This window comes from Monodelphis domestica, chromosome 5 (assembly GCF_027887165.1).
Source record: "Monodelphis domestica isolate mMonDom1 chromosome 5, mMonDom1.pri, whole genome shotgun sequence".
Taxonomy (NCBI): Eukaryota; Metazoa; Chordata; class Mammalia; order Didelphimorphia; family Didelphidae; genus Monodelphis; species Monodelphis domestica.
In genome coordinates, this window is record NC_077231.1 from 125,227,501 (window position 1) to 125,247,441 (window position 19,941).

The following is a 19,941-nucleotide window of genomic DNA, read 5'->3' on the forward strand; positions in this document are numbered from 1 at the left end:
AAAGGGCAGATTTCATTTAGAGTTAGTTCTCTTTTTAATGAATAAAAAGGGAATAAAGAATGGATAATATCGAAACAACAGACAATCTAAAACAGTTTATTTTAGGCTTTCAAACATGTTCAGTTTGAAACAAATAGAAACAAACACGGGTACCTACTGACAGTACTTTTGTACCAAGGTCCAATCTCTCCCTCCCCATTCCTTGTCTTTCCCTCCTGGTCAGATTAGCACTGCTACCAGCAACTTCAAAACCAGTTGGTTAGTAGAGAGGAGAAAGCCCCATGTTACCCTGAGGAATATACATGGTGGTTAATTCACCTGGTAACTGAGTTGACTGTATTTTACCATCTAACAAACCCTAAGAGAATAATAAATAACTAGACAGGCACCATGCAGTGGTTTGTGCGAGCTTCAAGGCCTGCTCGGGGGTGGTTTTTCTTCTGCCAGCTAGAGGGAAGCAACGACTTGCCAATCCTTCTACCTCTTCCTTTTCCTCTCAACAGCCCATCATCTGGTCCCCCGGCCACCCGTCCCACCTCCTGGTTCCAATGAGGAGATCCCGGATGACTTCGACTGGGACTTGATCACTTAGTGCAACACAGACTGAAGACCCCAGGGCTAGTGGTGGTGAACCCCTGGGAAAGGATCTAGAAATAACCCCAGCCCAGCTCCCCTTCCCCCAGTCTGTACATAGATATATAGATATATAGATATATATCTATTTCCTCTTTTTCTTTTTTTCTCTTTGCCAGAGAAGCCACTGCAAGATGCTGCCGAAGATAACCCTGCCTTCCCTGTCTTTCTCCCCATTCTTTTATTATTATTGTTATTATATTATTGTTATTACTAATAATATTATTGATTACTTTGCTGGCCCCAACCTCCAGCCCCTGGTGCCATGGATCATTGTCATCCCCAGGTTGGGCGGCAGGGCTGTAGTGCCCAGGGGTTCTACAGCAGGGAGATTCAGTGCTAATACCCCCTGTCGGCCCCTGTCCAACCTCAGTTCAGGGCTAGAGAGAGGAAGTGGATGGGCCCAAGGGGCTGTGCTGGCACCACCGATCCTGGCGGAGTCTATGAGGTGCTGCTCTTTCCTCCCCCATTCTGAACTTGCCCAGCACTGATGCTCAGTGACCCCAGTGAGGACATCCAGGGGTGTAAAAGGTGAGATAGGTGGTGATTGGTTCCTAGAATCAGGGAGGCGGGGTTTCAGGAGAGAAGGAGGGTTCTTATTGGGTAAGAGAAGTTCAGCGTGTTGGGAGACTCCTAGAGAGGTGGTGGGTAACCAACTGGGTTGCACTGCCTGGGGAAGTCAGCCATTATTGTGGCACCCAGCACACAACTCCAGGAATTGGAATTGATTTTAACCAAGGAACCCAACCCCTGCACTTGTGGGGAGTGGAGATCATCAACCCTAACTCCATTTGGGAGATGGTTTCTGTGTTTGCCTTTTTTTTTTCCATTTTAAATCGCCTCTTTAAATCCACATCTCATTTGTATATGCAAATTGCATCCCAGTATATCCACCAACCACCCAACAATTTTAATATTTTTGTCCAGTGGTCGGTTTTTCATTCTGGTCTTCCCTTTAGTCCAACTGTCCCTTTGATCTTCCCAGAAGGGAGAATAAGCATCAGAGTGGAAGGTCTGGCATCGGGGGTACCAGCGTGTGGGCTGAGAGGAGAGGAGGTGTCTTGGGAGGTACAAGTGGGGAATTCCTGGACATTTTTATTGCAGAGGCAAAGGTTCATCTCTAAATCTATATTACTTGGTGTTGGAGGTTTTCCCATGGCCTTTAGAAGAACAGGGAGACTTAAGAGAGGAATACAGTGAAAGAGGCAGAAGAGAATAAGCTCTGGTGATAACTTGTCTCCCTTAACAATTGCAAGTCATACATTGATTAGCACATGCTAGTCTGGGGAAAAGTTTATGTTGAGTGTTTAATTCTGGACTTTGGAGAGAACACATTTATACCTTTATCCCTTATATTGTCACTTACAAAAAGTAGGAATGGATGGAAATGGCAGGGACCCTTCTCCAATTCCTGAAACTCCCATGCGGGACCTTCCATTCCCGTTCCATTTGCAAGATTTCCAAGACATCTTTTCTCCTCTCTGCTTTTTTCCTTTCCTTAGAAAGGACTTCAGTTGGGTGTACATTATTACACAGCAGAAATAAAATGGGATTGAGGTATAAGGACAGGAAGAACTAGTCACTATTTGTCAGAGGGAAATGGAGTGGAGGATGAATCCACTGTGTGTGGTAAGGCAATTAGTTAAGGTGCAGGTGGCAAAATGTTTCTCATTTTGGAGGGAGAACCTCTCCCACAAGTGGGGCATAGTGGCTGTTCTTTTAATCCTATTTCAGGGATTCAAGGAGGAAGGCCTCCTCTTCTATGTAGTCAGCATCTTCAACACCGATCTCAGTGACTATTGCTAGTCACAAGCCTCTCTCCCTCTAAATCCCTTTCTCTTTTAGATAAATGCAGCATATTTAGGAGTGAACTTATTTGCACAAGCAAATATGCCACTGACACAAATCATCTTTCAGGAAATGGGCATACTTCAAGATTCTGAGCAGTCAGAGGGAGCAGGACCTAGTGATCAGGACAGCCCCCTGGGTTCCCAGCTCTCTTCTGCCAACTTTAGCCCCATTCTGTTGCATAGGAAAAGTCTCTGTACCTCAAACCCTCCCCAGTGAAATGGAGAACACCCTACTCCTTTGTTGGTTCAAAACTCCAGTGTGTGCTGAAGAAGACTGTTTGCTGAATGTGAAATGTAGTTGTCATTGTATTGGGTGATGTGTGATAGCAGGAGCTCACAAGTGGCAGAAAAGATACGGAGGAGGGGGCAGGGGAGCAAGTACTTGGTGTAGATCCACCCTTCCTTGCCTATCTCTTTTTAACCCCCATGTATCTGGTTAGGTGATTCCCTCATGACACTCATGATGCTTTGCATCAGTGTGGGCTGGGCAAGGGTGGGGGAGGAGTTTGGCCTCACAATTTTTTTTTTTGCATGCTTTCTTAATAAAACAAACAAAAAAGAATGTTGACCCTTCTTGTGCCAGTGTCAAACTTTTGTTTGGTGAAATACATTTATTTGGGTTCATCTTTGATCCCTGGGAAGAGCGTGAGGGAGGACAAGAAAGAGGGATGGAGATTGATTAGAGCTGAAGTTTTTTGTAGGCTTGATGGCCCACCAAAATGTCAGAGGTCAAAGGTATATGCCCTCTGCTTTTTCATTGTTCAATTAGCCACAGTGAAATACTGCTTGGGGGATCAGCCATCCCCTTGACGTGTGGCACTGGGGATACATGGAAGTTTGAAACAAGACTGAAGCTGTTGGATACCAATAAAATACAGACTTTAAAGATTCCTGAGCAGAGTACTCCTTCAAGGGTTTCAGTCTTAAGGGAATCTCAATTTTGTCTCAATTTCTTCAGAATACCTTCCTAAGCCATTTAGAACTTTTAAGAGGATACCATCAAACACACTTCTGAATTGTCTCTGGGTTCCTAAGTCTTGGTCAAATCTAGAAGAGCCTCCCTAAGGCTACCCCAAAGAATTCTTGAAGTTGCCATGAGACTCTTCAGGTAGGGGCTGAGAGGTACCTCCGACCATCATCCAACATAACTTTTCTACCAGTCATTCTCAATCTTGGTAGAAATTTAACTTTGTTCTTTGCTCCCAGCACATAATTGGCTCTCAATAAATGCTTACTGAATTCAAATGAATTCTTAGCTGTCTGGCAGCAGGATTGGATTGCATGTCTTAAGTCTGCATAATATTGGCCATGTCTCATTCATCTTTGCATTTCTGTATCTTATACTTAATTGATGCTAAACATTTTTTTCTTCCCAATTATGAAATAGATGACAAGTGAAATGGAAAGTTGTTGAAGGGTTAGGTAATGGTAGAGAGCTATAGTAGAAAGGAAGGAAGTAGAGGTGTATAGATATTTGAGTCAGCATTATGGAAATGGACTTCCTGAGAGTTGTAGAATAGCACTGGGAATTAATATAATATGCTAATAATTTCTTTTTAATAAAATTGATTTGCTAGGCTCTCTATAAAACTTAGAAGTTATGGTTATTTACCTGTTCATTTTGGCATGGAAGACATACACATTTATGACAATCTTAACACTGAAAATGTGCATATTATTAAACTTTTGAGGAAAATCCAAAAAATGTATAATTTTAAAAGTTTAATAATATTCCTAGGTATGTCAGTAATTAATTTTGAAGTGGTTACAAAATATCTTCTGTTTCTTCATCTTTCTCCATTTGGGATGAGTTCTTTGAAGTGAATTTTGAGATGGGCAGGGATGCTACAAGGAATGCAATGTTTGAAGCTATTTTAGGCATATGAGTCAGTGTGGAAGTTTTGGAAGCAGAGAACAAAGAATGTGAAGAACACCAAGAGAAATATACTCATTGGCATACAAGTAAAAAAGAGAGGAGGAGGGTGAATCATCCAAACCACAACTTATTTTTACCACTAGTTGTCATTGCTAGCCACTCACCTGATCCTGTTCATCAACAAGAACTTGGCATTGGGGAGGTGTGCACTTCCCTGGAGGTTATGGACATGAACCTCATTGGGTGCAAGTGCTGAACTCTGGTTTTTAAAGTCAACAGTCTTCTGTCTTGTAGCTCTGCTTTCCTTTGGGAAACCTCAACTTCATGGACCATAGCATGTGCCAGGTCCTTCTGTCTCCTGAAGTCTCTCCAAGCTCATGTTCGTTGACTATATTGGGCACCCTCCAACCTAAGGGACTTATCTTCCAGTGTCATATCTTTTAGCATTTCAATACCATCCATAAGATTTGCCTTTTCCTTCTCCAATGGATCACCTTTTGTCAGAACTCTCCACTATGACCACTCTGGCTTGAGTAACCCTATACAACATACTTCAGAGTTTCACACCTCTTCCAGGACAAGAGGGAAGCAGGCAAATTAGTATTTTGCCCAAGCAGAAGTAGGCATTCCTGCCTGCCATGTTCTGGCGAATACTTCCTCCTTGAACTAGATATATTTCAAGGAGTCTTAGTTATTTGAAGTTAGCATAATGAAGCTGATTCCTTACAGCATCAGATAGACATGCTCAAATTGCATGAAGTACTTTTACTCTTGGCATAGAATTGACAAATTAATCATCATGCATAATAACAAAAAACATCTTCCATGTAGTTTCAATCCATAGACTTTCCCAGATCTCTAATCATACCAAGAGAGAATGTTGGATAAATACAACTCTAGGAAATTCACTGTTTGAGTTTAGTTTCATAAGTGTGGCTCTTTGAGCAAAAAAATTTTCAGAAGAATTATAAACTGAAGGACCACATGAAAACATGCTTAAGATCACTAACAATAGTCTTTCTTTTATTTACTTTAATTAATTTAGAATGTTTTTGCATGGTTACATGATTTATGATCTTTCCCACCCCTCTTTCCTCCCCCCTCCCTGAGCTGACAAGCAACTCCACTGGGTTATCATTGTTCAAAGCCTATTTCCATATAATAATAGTCTTTCAGAGGAACTGTGGGAAGAAAGACAATGTGGAATTATGGGAGACAAGTGACTAAACTGTCTATTATTATGACCCAGAAATTCTACTACTAGGCACATACCCCCAAGAAAGTCAAAGACCGAAGAGCTAATATATACCAACATGTTCATAGTAATATTCTTCTATGATAAAAAGCAAACAAAAACCATATCTTGGGAGTGGCTAGAAAAAAACCATAATATATGATCCTGATGAACAGAGAATTTTATTAGTATCTTTGTATCTAGCACATGATAGGCATTTATTGAGTACTTGATTGATTCAGAAAAAAATAGGAAGATATATATACAGAGTATCCCAAAAATCTGTGTAATTTCAAGCTTTCGTGGCTTAAATATATACAGTTGGGGCAACGAGGTGGCTCAGTGGATACAGAGTCAGGTCTGGAGTCAGGAGACCCTGGATTCATATCTGGCCTCAGATATGTCCTAGCTGTGACCCTGGTCAAGTCACTTAAACCCAATTGCCTGGCTTTTAACAGCTCTTTTGCCTTGGAACTTACTTAGTATTGATTCTAAGACAGAAGGCAAAGGGTTTTTTACTTCAAGTCCATACAGTTTATAAAAGTTTATATAGCCTATCAGTTTATACTGGGTGTTGCAAGAGTCTTAGAGTAGTTTTAAGCTACCCTTAAGACTCTTAGGAACCACTATGTAAACTGATGTAGATCAAAGTAGGAATCATTAAAAGGAGGTTGAATTCTGAGTAGTTGAAAGCCTAGGGAAAGCCCTGGAGAATTGATAAACCCAAGTCCTCTCTAATTGAGTCCTTGAAATAAAGAGGTAGGGGGGCGATTGGATTGTCACATACTCTATCAACTATTTTTCTTTGCCACAAGGGAATATTCAATTATGGGCATGGGAAAATTATTTCAACATAAAAACAAAAGGCATCGATAAAATGTTCAATTTTAATTTGTTTAATTTAAAATTAAATTTTAATAAATTTTAGTGATTTTAAATTTAATAAAATAATTTTGAAATAATTTCTAGAGATAGATCAGTGTTCTCTGTACACAATAAATTCTCAATAAATATTTGCCAGTTTACTAACTGGCCAAACAAGAGAGCCCCTCATAAAGTGTATGTACCATGTTGGGTCCCAGTTGTATTCTATCACTATCTACCAGGGCTTCCAATTTTTTTCCTTCATATTATTTTTATATGACAAATACAGCAATTATTATTTTTTACTAGAACAGAATGGGGTTACATTTTAGCAGGGAGATGATTTGCATTACAATTAAGGAAGGACGTTGGAATGGCAAGAAATTGCAGTTTCCAAGAGTTTAAGAATTTTACATTAGGCCAGGATTTGCAGCCAGGATAGCCTTGATGTCTAGAGCAGCAAAGAGAGACCAACTTTCCAACCTTCTAAAGTAACATTCTGGACCCAATCCAGGAATAGATGGGTTCATCTGGCAATTACGCCTCCTTTGGATATGAACTTGGCAAAATTCATGTCATATAGAAACTGTGCTAAGAAAAAAAAAATCTGTCCTAAGTTTATGCCTTAAGCGTGGTGTGAGAAGAGCGTGTCCTCAAAAATGTTGGGGAAATGGATGTTTATACATTTGTGCTTGCTATATTTGTGAAAGCTGACATTTGTACCCACCCAGGGACACTAGTGGGGCAACTAAGATAGCACAATGGATAGAGCTTTGGGTCTGGAGTCAGAAGACCTAAATTCAAATATAGACTCAGACATTTACCAGCTGTATGACCTTGGGTGAGTCACTTAACTGTGTTTGCCTCAGTTTTTTCATCTGTCAAATGAGCTGGGGAAGGAAATGGTAAACCATTCCAGTATCTTTACCAATAAAACCCCAAATGGAGTCACTAGGAGTCAGATGTGACTAAAACTAATGAACAATAAAATATCTTTGAAAGATAAATAAAAGCTTTTCTAAAAGTTTAAAAAATGACCAGAGTTGTTCAACATTAAAATTGGTTTTTAAAAATCAGATTCTCATCTGTTTTAATTGGCCTATTGATCTGATTCTTCACCATCTCTTGCCACTAAACCTTTTTCTCAAGTTCTTACGCATTAAATAAACTTGAGCTTTCCATCTACCAGAATTTGAATTGAAGTGAAATCTTTCTAGTGGAACTCTTTTACAGATGAGGAAACTGAGGACTTAAGTGATTTGTCCAATGTAATGCAATCCTGCTCATATATAGGGATTATTATAGATTGGTTCTGACCAGGTTGGTCAGGCATCTCAGGTTCAGAATCAGAAGGAGACAAGATACTTGTAGTTTACAGAAAGAGATTTATTTAGCTGTAGCAAGGGGAGGATATTCAAAGCAGGGGAAGGATGTTCATCCAGGATATAAGTTTGACTCATCTGAGCATAGCTCTGCTGTGCTGATGTTAGTAATGCTATGGGTCTGTGTGCAGAAATATGAGGGAGGGCCTCTAACCCTTCATGACCTGGCTATTTTTGTACTCAGGAAGTTCCTGAGTACTTTTTTGAGGAAGTTCCCTCAATAGCTAAAGCCCGAGTTCACTGAGCCAATTAAATTTAAAAAACTAAACCATCTTCTATGGATTGAGTCCTTAGGATATTGCTCCCCCCCCCCCCCCCAGCCCCGTCTGGGATGATTTCTCATGGTTCCCTCCAACCATCCAGTTCCATTCCAAATCTCCTAAATATCATGACATCTTCCAGTGTGAAACATGTCCTAGGACATAACCCTTTGAGGCTACGTGGTGTCTCTTCATCTTCTCAAACAGCTGTGCTGAGGATGTCTTTAGTCAGTGAGGTTTTGCTCTGAGGATAGCTAGACGATGGATTGAGATCTTCATTCAAGGCAGCCTCCAGAATGCCCTGCATGGACTGTTGTACCTTTTTCCTAAAATCTTTCCCCATGAAGGCATAGAGTAAGGGATTAAGGCAGCTATTGACTGATGCCAGTGCAATGGAGAGGTGGTCCCATGCCATCACCACTTTCTCAAGTGGAGAATATGGAGATGCAAACAGTGACAAGAACCCAATAATATGATATGGAGTCCAGCAGACAAAAAAAGTGACCACTACCACTAAAGCCACTCTTAGGGTTTTCCCCCTAGATTTAGCAAAGGGACCTCTGCTTAAACGAAAAATGATGAGGGTATAACAGACCGCCATGATGATGAGGGGCAGAAGGAAACCTACCAGAAATCTTGTGATTGTGATTGCCACCAACGGCGTCAGTGATTGGGTCTCATTGAAATAAATACCATAAATATCCAAGAAACTATCTGTCATCTCAGGTAGATCTAAAGGATTGTCAGAAGCCTTGAGTAAAGCTTTTGTGTTGTCATGGAGTAAAACATCAGAGTTTCCCAGTGTATCAGTTATGGAATCATTATTGTTAAACTCAGGTAAAGCTATGGGAATCGTAGGTGATTCAGTATGAGGAAGTTTCCCTGGCAGTTCTGATAAGTCAGAAAAGGGGTGATAACTAGCACTACCAGAGTGACCTCCAGTGATTTTGGAATAGAAGAAAACATTAGAAGTTTTGGGTGTACCAGTGGTGGTAGAAGGCCAGGGATAAGCATCCCTTCTGGAAGATGAAAGATCGAAGATATCTTCCATTGTCCCAGTCAACTCAGAGAAGTCCTCAGGGGAGTCTTCTATCTCAAGGCTAGGGTTAAAGGAAATATCTGGTGAACTGTACATCTCAAAATTATAGTCACACACAGTATAGTTGTCCTCAGTAAAAGTTTCTCGGTACAAGAATACAGGCATACACATCGCAAAAGCCAGGACCCAGATGCCTACACAGAAGGCAAAGGCCATCCTCACAGTTCGATGTTTCTGGCACCATATTGGATGGAGCACTACAATACAGCGGTCAAGGCTGATGGCTGTAAGTAGGAAGACACTGGCAGACATATTGAGGATGATGATGGAAGGGATGAGCTTGCATAAAAACCAACCATAAGGCCAGTAACCCTGGAGGACCAAGTGAGTAATGGAGAAGGGCATGGAGAGGCAGCAGAGGAGGTCAGCCACGGTGAGGTGGAGGAACCACACTGTATTCACTGTTCGCTTCATCTTTAATCCAGTCACCCAGAATACTAACCCATTGCCTGGCAGCCCCAACAAGAAAGTGAGGCTGAAGAGGGCTATGGAAATCACCACAGGGGGTTCTCCCCAAGGTTGGGAAATCAAATCAGATGAACTGGTATTGGTTAGAGTTGGAGGCATTATGCAGACTCTGCAAAATAAATATAGGAAATGAAAAAATTCTAGTCATCCCTCCTCAGAAACCTCTTCTCTTATGCAAACTTCTTGTCCTTTACAAATCACTAGTGTGCCTCAAGGCTAACTTCTCTACACTTTCTCTAAGTGATGCCATCTATAAGTTTAGTTATCACTCCCAAATCTATATATCCAGCCTTAATATCCCATTGATCAGAAGAAATATAGTATCTGGCTTATGGTCTTCCTTTCACTCCAGTCTCTATCGCTTACTATGCAAATCTCCCAAAGTCTCATGATTTTTATTTTAACTCCAGTTGAACTTACATTCAGGGACACTCATTCCTTGGCAGCATTAGGGCCATGACAGATCTTTATCCCCAATTTTTTCTACATCTTTAATGAAGAACTCTGAAATTCCTCTGACTGTATCCTCCTAACTTTGTCATTGCCTGTTTGTCATCTGTATCCTCATGATGACCTCCAATTCACCCAACCTTTTCTGTTCTCCCATTCAATCCATTCTGTGGTTTCTTCCCCACCTTCCCCCCTTTATAGCCTCAAACCAGACGTTGACCACTTCAACCATACTTAATCACAACTGCATTCCTTCCTCCCAGTCCTATCGCCAGCCTCACTTTTCCAAACTCCAATCATCCACCTTCTCCATCCTTTGTGCTACTGAGTCTTCCTGGAGAATAAATAAGGTTTATTATAATTTTATGTTATATAATTGCAACTGGGCCCTTATTGTTACATGACTCAACAGTCATGATGATCCTTTTATTCTTCCCTGATTTGCTATCACACTCCTCACACCAGCTATTGTAAAACTCCTCCATTTTCAGAGCTCCTACACCACTTCTTCTTGACTCTGCAGAAGAGTTCACTTCCTAATTCACTGAAAAAAATAAGCACTCTCCCTCTCCACACTGCAGAATGCTTCATCATTTTCTATTCTCCTCTCCTTTACTCTAGGCTCTAATGAAGCTTGTTTCTTGCTAAGGTTATCCCCTTCACTTAGGACTTTTAAAATTTCATCCCTCCCTTTCTCTATCGAAACTTTGATCCTTTGATCTTTTTTCATCTTCAATCTCTATTTAGCCACTATCTCTTTCCCTGTTTCACATCTCTTCCATCCTTTAAAAAAATCTTTACTTGATCCTGCCAACCCCCTCAAGCTATCAACCTTACACTTTTCTCTCTTTCAAACCCAAACTCCTAGAAAGCATTCTCTATACTCATTGCTCTTCCATTTTCTTAATTCTTAGGTCTCATTTCACTACTAACTTCTCTGGTACATTTTCTCCTACTTTAGCTTCTATGACTGTTGAGGCTTTAAGACCTGAATATCTTCTTCAGGTTCTAAAATATCTTCCTAAAATATATTGAAATTTTTAAAATTTTCATTGGATCTCAAAATCCTATCTCCATTGAAGGAATGAAAAATTTGAATACATAACAGAACAGAATATAATATAATGTAATAAATATCTTTATATAATGAAAATTAGAATTGTTCTGGATAGAATATTGTGGCACAAACTTGCAACATGCCATATTTCATGAAAGGTTAAGAAAATTATCTAAGAGATGGAGATAAATGTGCTTCAGTGATTTGAGAACTCACTTGATTTAAACCCCAATGAAAACCTATGAGTTAGTGCAATTTTCCAAGAACTAATGATGAAGTAAGCTATTCCATCTCCTGCCAGGGAGATTCAAGGTATAGAAATAGGGTACACATTTTTTCACATGACCAATGTATAGATTTGTTCTGCTAGACAATGCTTTTTGTTACAAGAACTTGCTTTTCTTTTTTTTTTTCTTTTTTAATTGAAGATGAGGATGGAGGAAGGAGGCAAATGATAGTATTAAAGGAAAAGAAAGGAGCATCCTTGAGATATTTAGAAGAAAATACATAGGCAAGAACATAAGATGCTCAGAAGAAGAGACTATATTGCATATTAAGTTGTTAAAGACATAAAACTTTGTAAGGTTTTATATACAAGTCAATAAATTTAATTATTTTACTTTTTCCCAGTTAATCTGCACACTACAGCTTCATATTCATTTCCTTGGGTGGGTGTGTAGAAAGTAAATTCCTTGGGGATAGTAAGTATTCTTAGTGCCTTGCACTTAGAAGGGACAACTATTTCTTGGATCTTGTTGAAGTGGATTGGAATGAATCCTCTAAACGATAGTTGTAAACACCAAACATCTGCTGGACATTTGATTCACTCTAATGCATTTAAATGCTTCTTATGGGCATTGTATCGGGAGCTGGGGATTCAAAAAGAAAAAGAAAACTAACTGCCTTCAAGGAGCTTACATCTTCTTGGGGAGACACAACATAAACACAAATACAAAGTAATTTTCAGGGTTGGGCGTGGATAGGAAATACTAATGACTGAGGAAAGCAGGAAGGACCTCTTATAGGAGGTGAAGTATGATTGAACTGGGTCTTGATGAGAACTAGGGCTTCCTCCCCAAGTTGGATGAGGAGAAAATGTCAGAGGGTGGAGGTACAGACCTTCCTCATGTTAGCATTTACTTATCAGGCAACATGGGTGGAAGTCCTCTATCTAGTACATTTTTGTGGTTAAGCAAGTACACTCATGACTCTCAGTAAACAGCCTTTTTTTTTTTTTTTAAACCCTTACCTTCTGTCTTGGAGTCAATTCTGTGTATTGGCTCCAAGGCAGAAGAGTGGTAAGGGCTAGGCAATGGGGGTCAAATGACTTGCCCAGGGTCACACAGCTGGGAAGTGTCTGAGGCCCTTTTCTCCTTCTAGATGCTATCCCTCCATGATCTGATGTTTCCTGCATAATAACATCTTCATAAAGTTAATTATTGAATTTTTTTTGAATAATTATTGAATAGCTATCTTTAGCCCTGACCTCTATACCAAGCTTCAGTCTTGCTTTTACAACAGATTATTGAATATTACTACCTATCTTGCTGCCACCTCACACTCAACACATTTCAAGCAAAATCATATTTCATCTTAAGCTGACTCATATTACTGACCTTTCTTTTTCTCTCACCATTACTACATTCTTCTAATTAGTCTGACGTTAGACTTTGAAGTAACTTTGATGATTCTTTCCCTTCTTTAACAGTTCATATCCAATCACTCTCCTAGTCCTATCAATTTTATTTGTCACATCTCTTTGGGTTTCTAAAACCATTACTCTAGCTTGAGTCATAACCACCGTTACTTAATATTCAGAACATCTCAATATTCTTTTAACTATTTTCAGAAGTACTATTTACCTTCTCTCTCTCTTTTTTAACAACCAGCTCTCTGGAAAAAATGTACAAACAATTTACATTTAATCTGCATTATTACCATTTTCTCCATTAATTTCTTAAATCCAGACAACCAATGAAACAATAGATTGAGTCCAATTTTATAGTGTTTTCCCTTTTCTGAAGTATAAATACTCCTAGGAAATTTAAGAATCAGCTCTAACAAGGTGACTGGAGCAGTCTCCAGCACACTCTTGCCTATTACCTACCCTTAACTAATGGCAGATAAGTCTTCCTACAATGGCTTTTGATCATATCATTCTCTCACTCAAATAAACTTTGGTCACTCCATTGCCTGCACAGATAACATGCAAGTCCTTTGGCATTTAGGACACTCCATAATCTGACTACAACCTGTCTTTCCAAGTGTTCTCTACATCTGGATGGTATGAATCAAATTAGGAGAAAGAAAGAAAGAAAGAAAGAAAGAAAGAAAGAAAGAAAGAAAGAAAGAAAGAAAGAAAGAAAGAAAGAAAGAAAGAAAGAAAGAAAGAAAGAAAGAAAGAAAGAAAGAAAGAAAGAAAGAAAGAAAGAAAGAAAGAAAGGAAGGAAGGAAGGAAGGAAGAAAGAAAGGAAGGAAGGAAGGAAGGAAGAAAGAAAGGAAGGAAGGAAGGAAGGAAGGAGGAAAGGAGGGAAGAAAGAAGGAAGAAAGGAAGGAAGAAAGAAAAAAGAAAGAAAGAAAGAAAGAAAGAAAGAAAGAAAAAGAAGTATATTTAAAGCTATATATCTGGATGTATCTTTTTCTATTCTATATGCATTTATCTATATTCTTATATATCTATCTGTCTATGATTATTTCTAAATGTATCTCTATCTCTATATCTATATGTCTATATTTATACTGAAATCTGTCCTTTCTAGCTCTCCTCCTTATTCTCTTTTCAGACAGGAAGTTGTGGTTTAGGGGAAGAGTTAGTGGGTGTTTAATCAGGACTAGAATTGGGTCCAGACTTTCCCACTTAATAGCTGTGTAACATGGGGCAAGTAATTATCTCTCTGAGTCTTAGGTATTCCATCTGTAGAAGAGGTACAGGATAGTCAGAGGGGCATTGGTTAGAAGTACCAGGCCTGGAGTCAGGAAGACCTGAGTTAAAAATCTGGCTGCAGACACTGATAAGCTGTATGACCCTGGGCAAGTCACTTAACCCTGCTTGCCTCAGTTTCCTCATCTGTAAAATGAGTAGGAGAAGGAAATAGCAAATCACTCCAATATCTTCACCAAGAAAACCTCAGACAGAGTCAGATGCTATTGAAAAACAACTGAACTGGAGCAATTAGGTAGGTCAGTGAATAGAGAGCCAGGCCCAGAGATGAAACGTCTTGGGTTTGAATATGGCCTCAGATACTTCCTACTTACTTTTGCTGCCTGAGCAAGTCACTTAACTCCCATTGCCTACCCCTACCACCCTACTGCTTTGGAACTGATATTTGTTATTGATTTTTAAGATAGAAGGTAAGGTTTTAAAAAAACTGTACTGAAAAGAATAGGGTTATATAAATTACCATTTGAGGAGTTGATGAAATATTTCTTTCAAAGTTTTCTGAAAATCTTACAGAAAAGTCAAATATTATGATTACTACTTATGCAACCTACTCCACGAAACCATCCTTTACCCAGAAGTGATTGCTTTTTACCTCAAACTCCTTTATTTCTTTATGCCACTCATTGAATCATGCATTTAAATTAAAAAAAAATTTAAAAACAGATTTCCACACAAGTTTTCTGAAGTTATATGATCCATATTGTCTCCCTCTCTTCTTCCCTCTTCCCTCCCAGAGCTGACAAGCAATTCAATCTGGATTATACATAGGATCATAAATTTTAAATAAAAGGGACCTTCATAATCAACTATCTCATTACTTTTATTTTTCAGAGGAGGGAATAGGCCTAGACAGATTAAATGACTTTCTCAAAGTCACACAGGCAGTAAGGAGCAGAGTTAAGATTTGATTTCCCAAACTAACATTCTTTCTCTTACATTATACTGTCTCTGGCACAACACATGTTGCTCAGTATTATAACTGTTTGTGCAGCTTCCTCCTAATCATTTTTTGATTTTAGGTCCTTTTGGAGTAATGACTGTGTTATTCACTTTTGTATTTTCATAGTGCTGGCAGGGTATTATTGATATAGTAGTTCTCAGTAAGTATTTGTTAAATAAATGCTTCACATTTTCCTTTTCATCAAAAATCCTTTTCTTTTTGGATCCCCCAAACTCCTTGAGTTAAGGCGTAAGTCTGTTTTCTTAACCTCAGTGCTGTCTCACCAATTCATCAAGTTTCCTTTTGCTCTTTGCTTCTCTTTTTTCGGTTCCTTATTTGCATCTAGTATGTCTATATCCCCCCCAGAGAATCTAAAGATATGTTTGTAAATTGAAAACATTCCTGCTGAGTTGGCAAATGTTGTCACTAGGGTGTTTGACCATTAGTAAACCTAATGGATCACTCAATCAAGAAGTTCATAGCCAAAGAAATATGGTTATCTTTAAGGTTCTTTCCAACTCTGAAGTTCAATGATTTTATAATTCTGTTTCATTGCTCCGCTAACCCAGCCCTGAGTCTCACCAAAGTTTCTTCCACCCTAAAATACAGATACTCATAGTCTAACAAAGAGTTAAAGGAAGAGTAAATTAGAAATTTAAAAGCAGAAAAGATTTTAGGATTTAAGAACTTGAAGGGCTCTCAGGAATCATCTAGTTTAATCCTTTTATTTTATAGATGAGGATCTGGGGCCCCAGGAGCCCAGAGAATTGAAAAAGAGAATGTGAGCTCTACTAGTGAAGGGTTTCTTAATTTCTTCAATGCTTCAGATATTAATTTTCTTTTTGTTTCAGCTATGGGAAGACAAGAAGTGACTTCCCCAAGGTCCTACAACTTGTTAATGGGAGAGCCATGACCAGAATTCACAAAATATCATTACCAACAAATCAATAGTGCTAATAAAGTAAGGCAACATGGTGTATTGGCAAAATATGATAGTCATTGGAGTACAAAGGGAAGAGCATTCAGAATTGGATTACTTGGGTTCCAATACTGATTCTACCACTAAGTGCCCATTATGTAAGTCACTGAGGCTCCTTCTTGGGTCTCAGTTTCCTTATATGTAAAATGAGGAAGCTTGACTTGATAACTTACAGCTCTGGTCTATGAACCAAAAAAGGCAACTCAAAATGATATAGAACATTTTCTGACACAGCCAGCGTGGGAATTTATTTTGTTTGATTATGGAAGATTTTGTTTTTATTTTCCTCAATTTGAAGGATGGGTGGAAGGAATAGGGAAGGAGAAAAGAGTTAGGGATGCGATTGTCAAAAGAAAAAGAAGAAAGAAAAGAAAGAAAAAAGCAGCATTAAAATGTGTTTCTGAAATGCACAGAAGAGAATAGCAGGACCAGAATCAAAGATAAAGTAGGACAGCTTTGAGTCATGATTAATTTATTACATGCTTTAGAAGAAAAGCAAGGGGTCCATACTAGAGATTTGTGGATTCATGTGTGACCCTCTTTCTGTTCTCCTTTGCATATGGCAAAATATATATTTTAACTGATGTTAGGTTCAGAATAGTTTACATGGCAAGGGGCAGAGAGGGAAAGATAGAAAAGGCAACAGCAAACTGACTTTAGTTGAAGTGGAGTAATAATATTTGGAAAAGAAGCAAGATAGTCTCTTATAAGACCCAGTGATATGGAATATAAATTGTCTTAAATTATATATATATCTTCCTTCCAGAAAAGAAAATTTTTATGGGTCAGGATTAAAATGACAACTTTTAAAATGTCAGATTCAATTTATTTGTGTGTATCTATAAACTTAATTTTGGTAGGTAGAGAGAAGGGGCTTGAACAAGCTCTTATGGTAGTCCCTTTGAAGAAGTTAGTAATTTTGAACATTTACATTTCATTTTTTTTTTACCTAGGAACCTAAAAAATGAAGAAAAACCTCAAATCCAATTTATCCATTACCTAGAATGAAGAAACAGTGATAAGAGAAAAATAGTCTAAGGAAAGTATTAGTAGAATGAGAGAAGAAATGGGGAAAAGAACAGAAGATTAAAAAGAGGGTGATCTAACGAGAGAGAGGCAATGTTTAAAGCAAGATGATAGACTGTTGAAGAGAGTATCAATAAAAGCTTGATAGAAACATGAGAGATAATGAGTTCCCTAGAATAAACTGATCAAGAAAAATATGAGCAGGAATTCATGGAAGAAGATGATTAGTGGTGATAGGAATCAAAGATAGAAAGGGAAGAAAAGATGGAGATAGAAAGATAGGAAAATGGAAAGATCCAAAAGGTGAGTATGTTTGCTTACCAAAAGACAGTAGCTTGTATGTAGTTGGGATCAAGATTCAGTCTCAATCTAGAAGTCCTTGCTGATCAGCCACAGTGGGACACACTGCACTTTGACTCCAACATAGTGATATCATTTTGGTTCTTTTCAAGTATGAGAATAACAGCCAATTATAAGTTCTTGCCACACCCTCTCTGGGTTGTAGGAACTTTGTTTTTTTTTTTCTTTTAACAAAACAGAATTTTGTGGGTTTCTTTTTTCTTTTCTTTTCTTTGACTTCTCAGTAGCTGCTTTGTGGTACAATCTAATAGGAAGGGTCAACATGAGTCAACTCCAAATTTTGTAATTTTGATCAGATAAGAGAGGTAGAAGAAGAGCTTAGAGGAAGGTTTATGTATGGTTCCCCTGAAAAATAACGAAATATGTCACCAGATATGAGTTCTATGTGTGGTGCCTATATTCCAGAGGGACTATACTTTGAAACACACACACACACACACACACACACACACACACACACTCACACACATAATACATCTTTTATATACAAACATATGAAATCTTTTTTGGCTAGACTGGAGGGAAATAAATGCTATTTACTCTGGTTTAGTTTCCTGAATGCATTATATTAGCCTGGTGATTTATCTAAAAAGTGTTTTTTGCTTGTTTAGCCTAATAGAGTATTATGAAGATTGGCAAAGTAATTGGTAGAATTTTCCTTTGAGACTTAGCTAGTATTTTTCTTTGATTCCTTTAGGATATAGCACCTAGGGGAATGTAGTACTTCAATCCAAACATAGAACCCCTCTAGAGAAGCTACCCCAGGTTCAAAGTACTCTGTCACCGAGACTGACTCCACTCAAAACCCTAGCTCCATAGTACCAATACATTTACTTTTTTTTCTCAGTTATATTTTATTATATTTTCCCACATGTAGAGACAGTTTTAAACATTTGTTTTCTGCATTTTGTGACCCAAATTCTCACCTTTCCTTTCCTCCCTGCTCCTGGGGATGGCAAGTAATTTAATATAGGTAATACATGTGCTATCATGCAAGACATTTCCATGTTCACCATGTTGCAAAGAAGGCACATATTGTACATACAAGAAAAATATCATTAAGGAAATAAAGTGAAAATAGTATGCTTTGATCTGCATTTAGATTCCATCAAGTCTTTCTATGGCAGTAGATAGATTTTTCATCATGGGTCTCTTGGAGTTGTCTTGAATCCTTGCAATGAATTTACTTTTAAAACTAGTCAGCTAGAGAACACAATTGATTCAAAGCCAATTATGGCATTTTCAATAAATAGAAAGGAATCTTGGTATTGATAAGCTTTTCCTTTTCCTTTTCCTGAATTCTTTTGGAATACAGAATGATCAGAATCTATTTGTCACCTCCTGAAAGTGTAAAGGATAATTTTAGCGTTGTGACTTAAAATCTAAAATTTAATTGGTCACCAGGGAAAATCCCAAATAATAAAATACCCAAGTCAGCTGGAAATTTATGGTAATTTAACTGATATAGTAGAGGAGATTAAGAAGAAGAAAGATGGAAAAAGACTAGGATTTCTCCTGCCTGGCTAGTACCAGGCAGGAATATTAGGAGATCTAGAAAGTAAAGATTTTTTGAAGAGTAAGGAGGAAAAGAATCTGCCTGAACTCCAAAGGGCTCAGCCAAGATGCCCGAACCTGAATCAGCTCAAGGGCAAACTCACCGCCAAACCCAGACAAATAACTGTCACCACTCCAAGATGTCAGAACGCCTAGCATGCTGCCAGCCAGAGTCGCCTCTCCAGGGAAAGAGATGGAAGAGAGCCAGTGATGTGCCTTATATAGAAGGTTTTACGTAACTTTCCTGTGTCTCATCTGTACCAATGATAGCTTAGTTTGAATTAGGACAGCCCAGGGGTCTGTCCACTTTTTCTGCACATGTCTGTTGAAGGCCATTTTTCTCAGATACTTAATCCTTGAGTTTGGTGCAGACCTTCCTAATCTTGTTAAACTAAGGAGGGTGGAGAAATGTAGAGTTCCCAGGACCTGATTCTGTTAGTCCAAGTATCTCTATTGTTATTGATCAAGAAATAGCTAAATCAGATCTTCTAAAGTATGGTCTGATTAGGGTGGAATAATTTTAGAATTCACAAGAGAAAGTCCAAAATGAAAACTCCCAGGAACATTATAACCAAAAACTAGACTTTCTATGTCAAAGGAAAATTATTGCAAATGGCCAGAAAGAAAGAATTCAAACACTGAGGAGCCACAAACAAAATCACACATAATTTAGCAGCCACCATGATAAAATAAAGGAGAGCTTAGAACATTATATTCTAGAATGCAAAAGATATAGGTTTAAGATCAAGAATAATTTATCCAGCAAAACTAGGCATAATTCTATGGGGAAAATTATTTTTAATAAAATTAGGGATTTTTAAGCATTCTTGATGAAAAGACCGAAGATATAGAAACTTTGAATAGTAAACACAGGTGTCAAGAAAAACACAAAAAGGCTATTACAAATAACAATCATTAAGGGACTAAACAACTAATCAATTTACATACTAATTTGGGAATATAATATA

At 38.3% G+C, this 19,941-nt stretch overlaps 2 protein-coding genes across 2 annotated transcripts in view; one reads left to right on the forward strand and one right to left on the reverse strand.

Annotated features, from left to right (window-relative positions):
- The window catches only part of FOXJ2 (forkhead box J2), a 31,902-nt gene extending 28,851 nt beyond the window's left edge, over window positions 1-3,051 (forward strand). Inside the window, exon 11 of the mRNA XM_001364264.4 lies at window positions 504-3,051. Coding sequence (XP_001364301.2) covers window positions 504-592 — 89 coding nt within the window. The 3' untranslated portion in view covers window positions 593-3,051. The remainder of the gene's footprint in view (window positions 1-503) is intronic.
- Window positions 3,052-6,592: 3,541 nt separating this feature from the next.
- C3AR1 (complement C3a receptor 1) lies at window positions 6,593-17,648 on the reverse strand. Its single transcript, XM_001367729.5, has 2 exons — window positions 17,381-17,648; window positions 6,593-9,775 (listed from the first exon to the last, which is right to left on the reverse strand). The coding sequence occupies exon 2, from the start codon at window positions 9,763-9,765 to the stop codon at window positions 8,299-8,301; it is 1,467 nt and encodes a 488-aa protein (XP_001367766.1). The 5' UTR covers window positions 9,766-9,775; window positions 17,381-17,648; the 3' UTR covers window positions 6,593-8,298.
- Window positions 17,649-19,941: the final 2,293 nt, after the last annotated feature.

Excerpts from the sequence above, each read along its gene's own strand:
- C3AR1 (XM_001367729.5), bottom strand. The coding sequence starts at position 9,765 with ATGCCTCCAACTCTAACCAATACCAGTTCATCTGATTTGATTTCCCAA.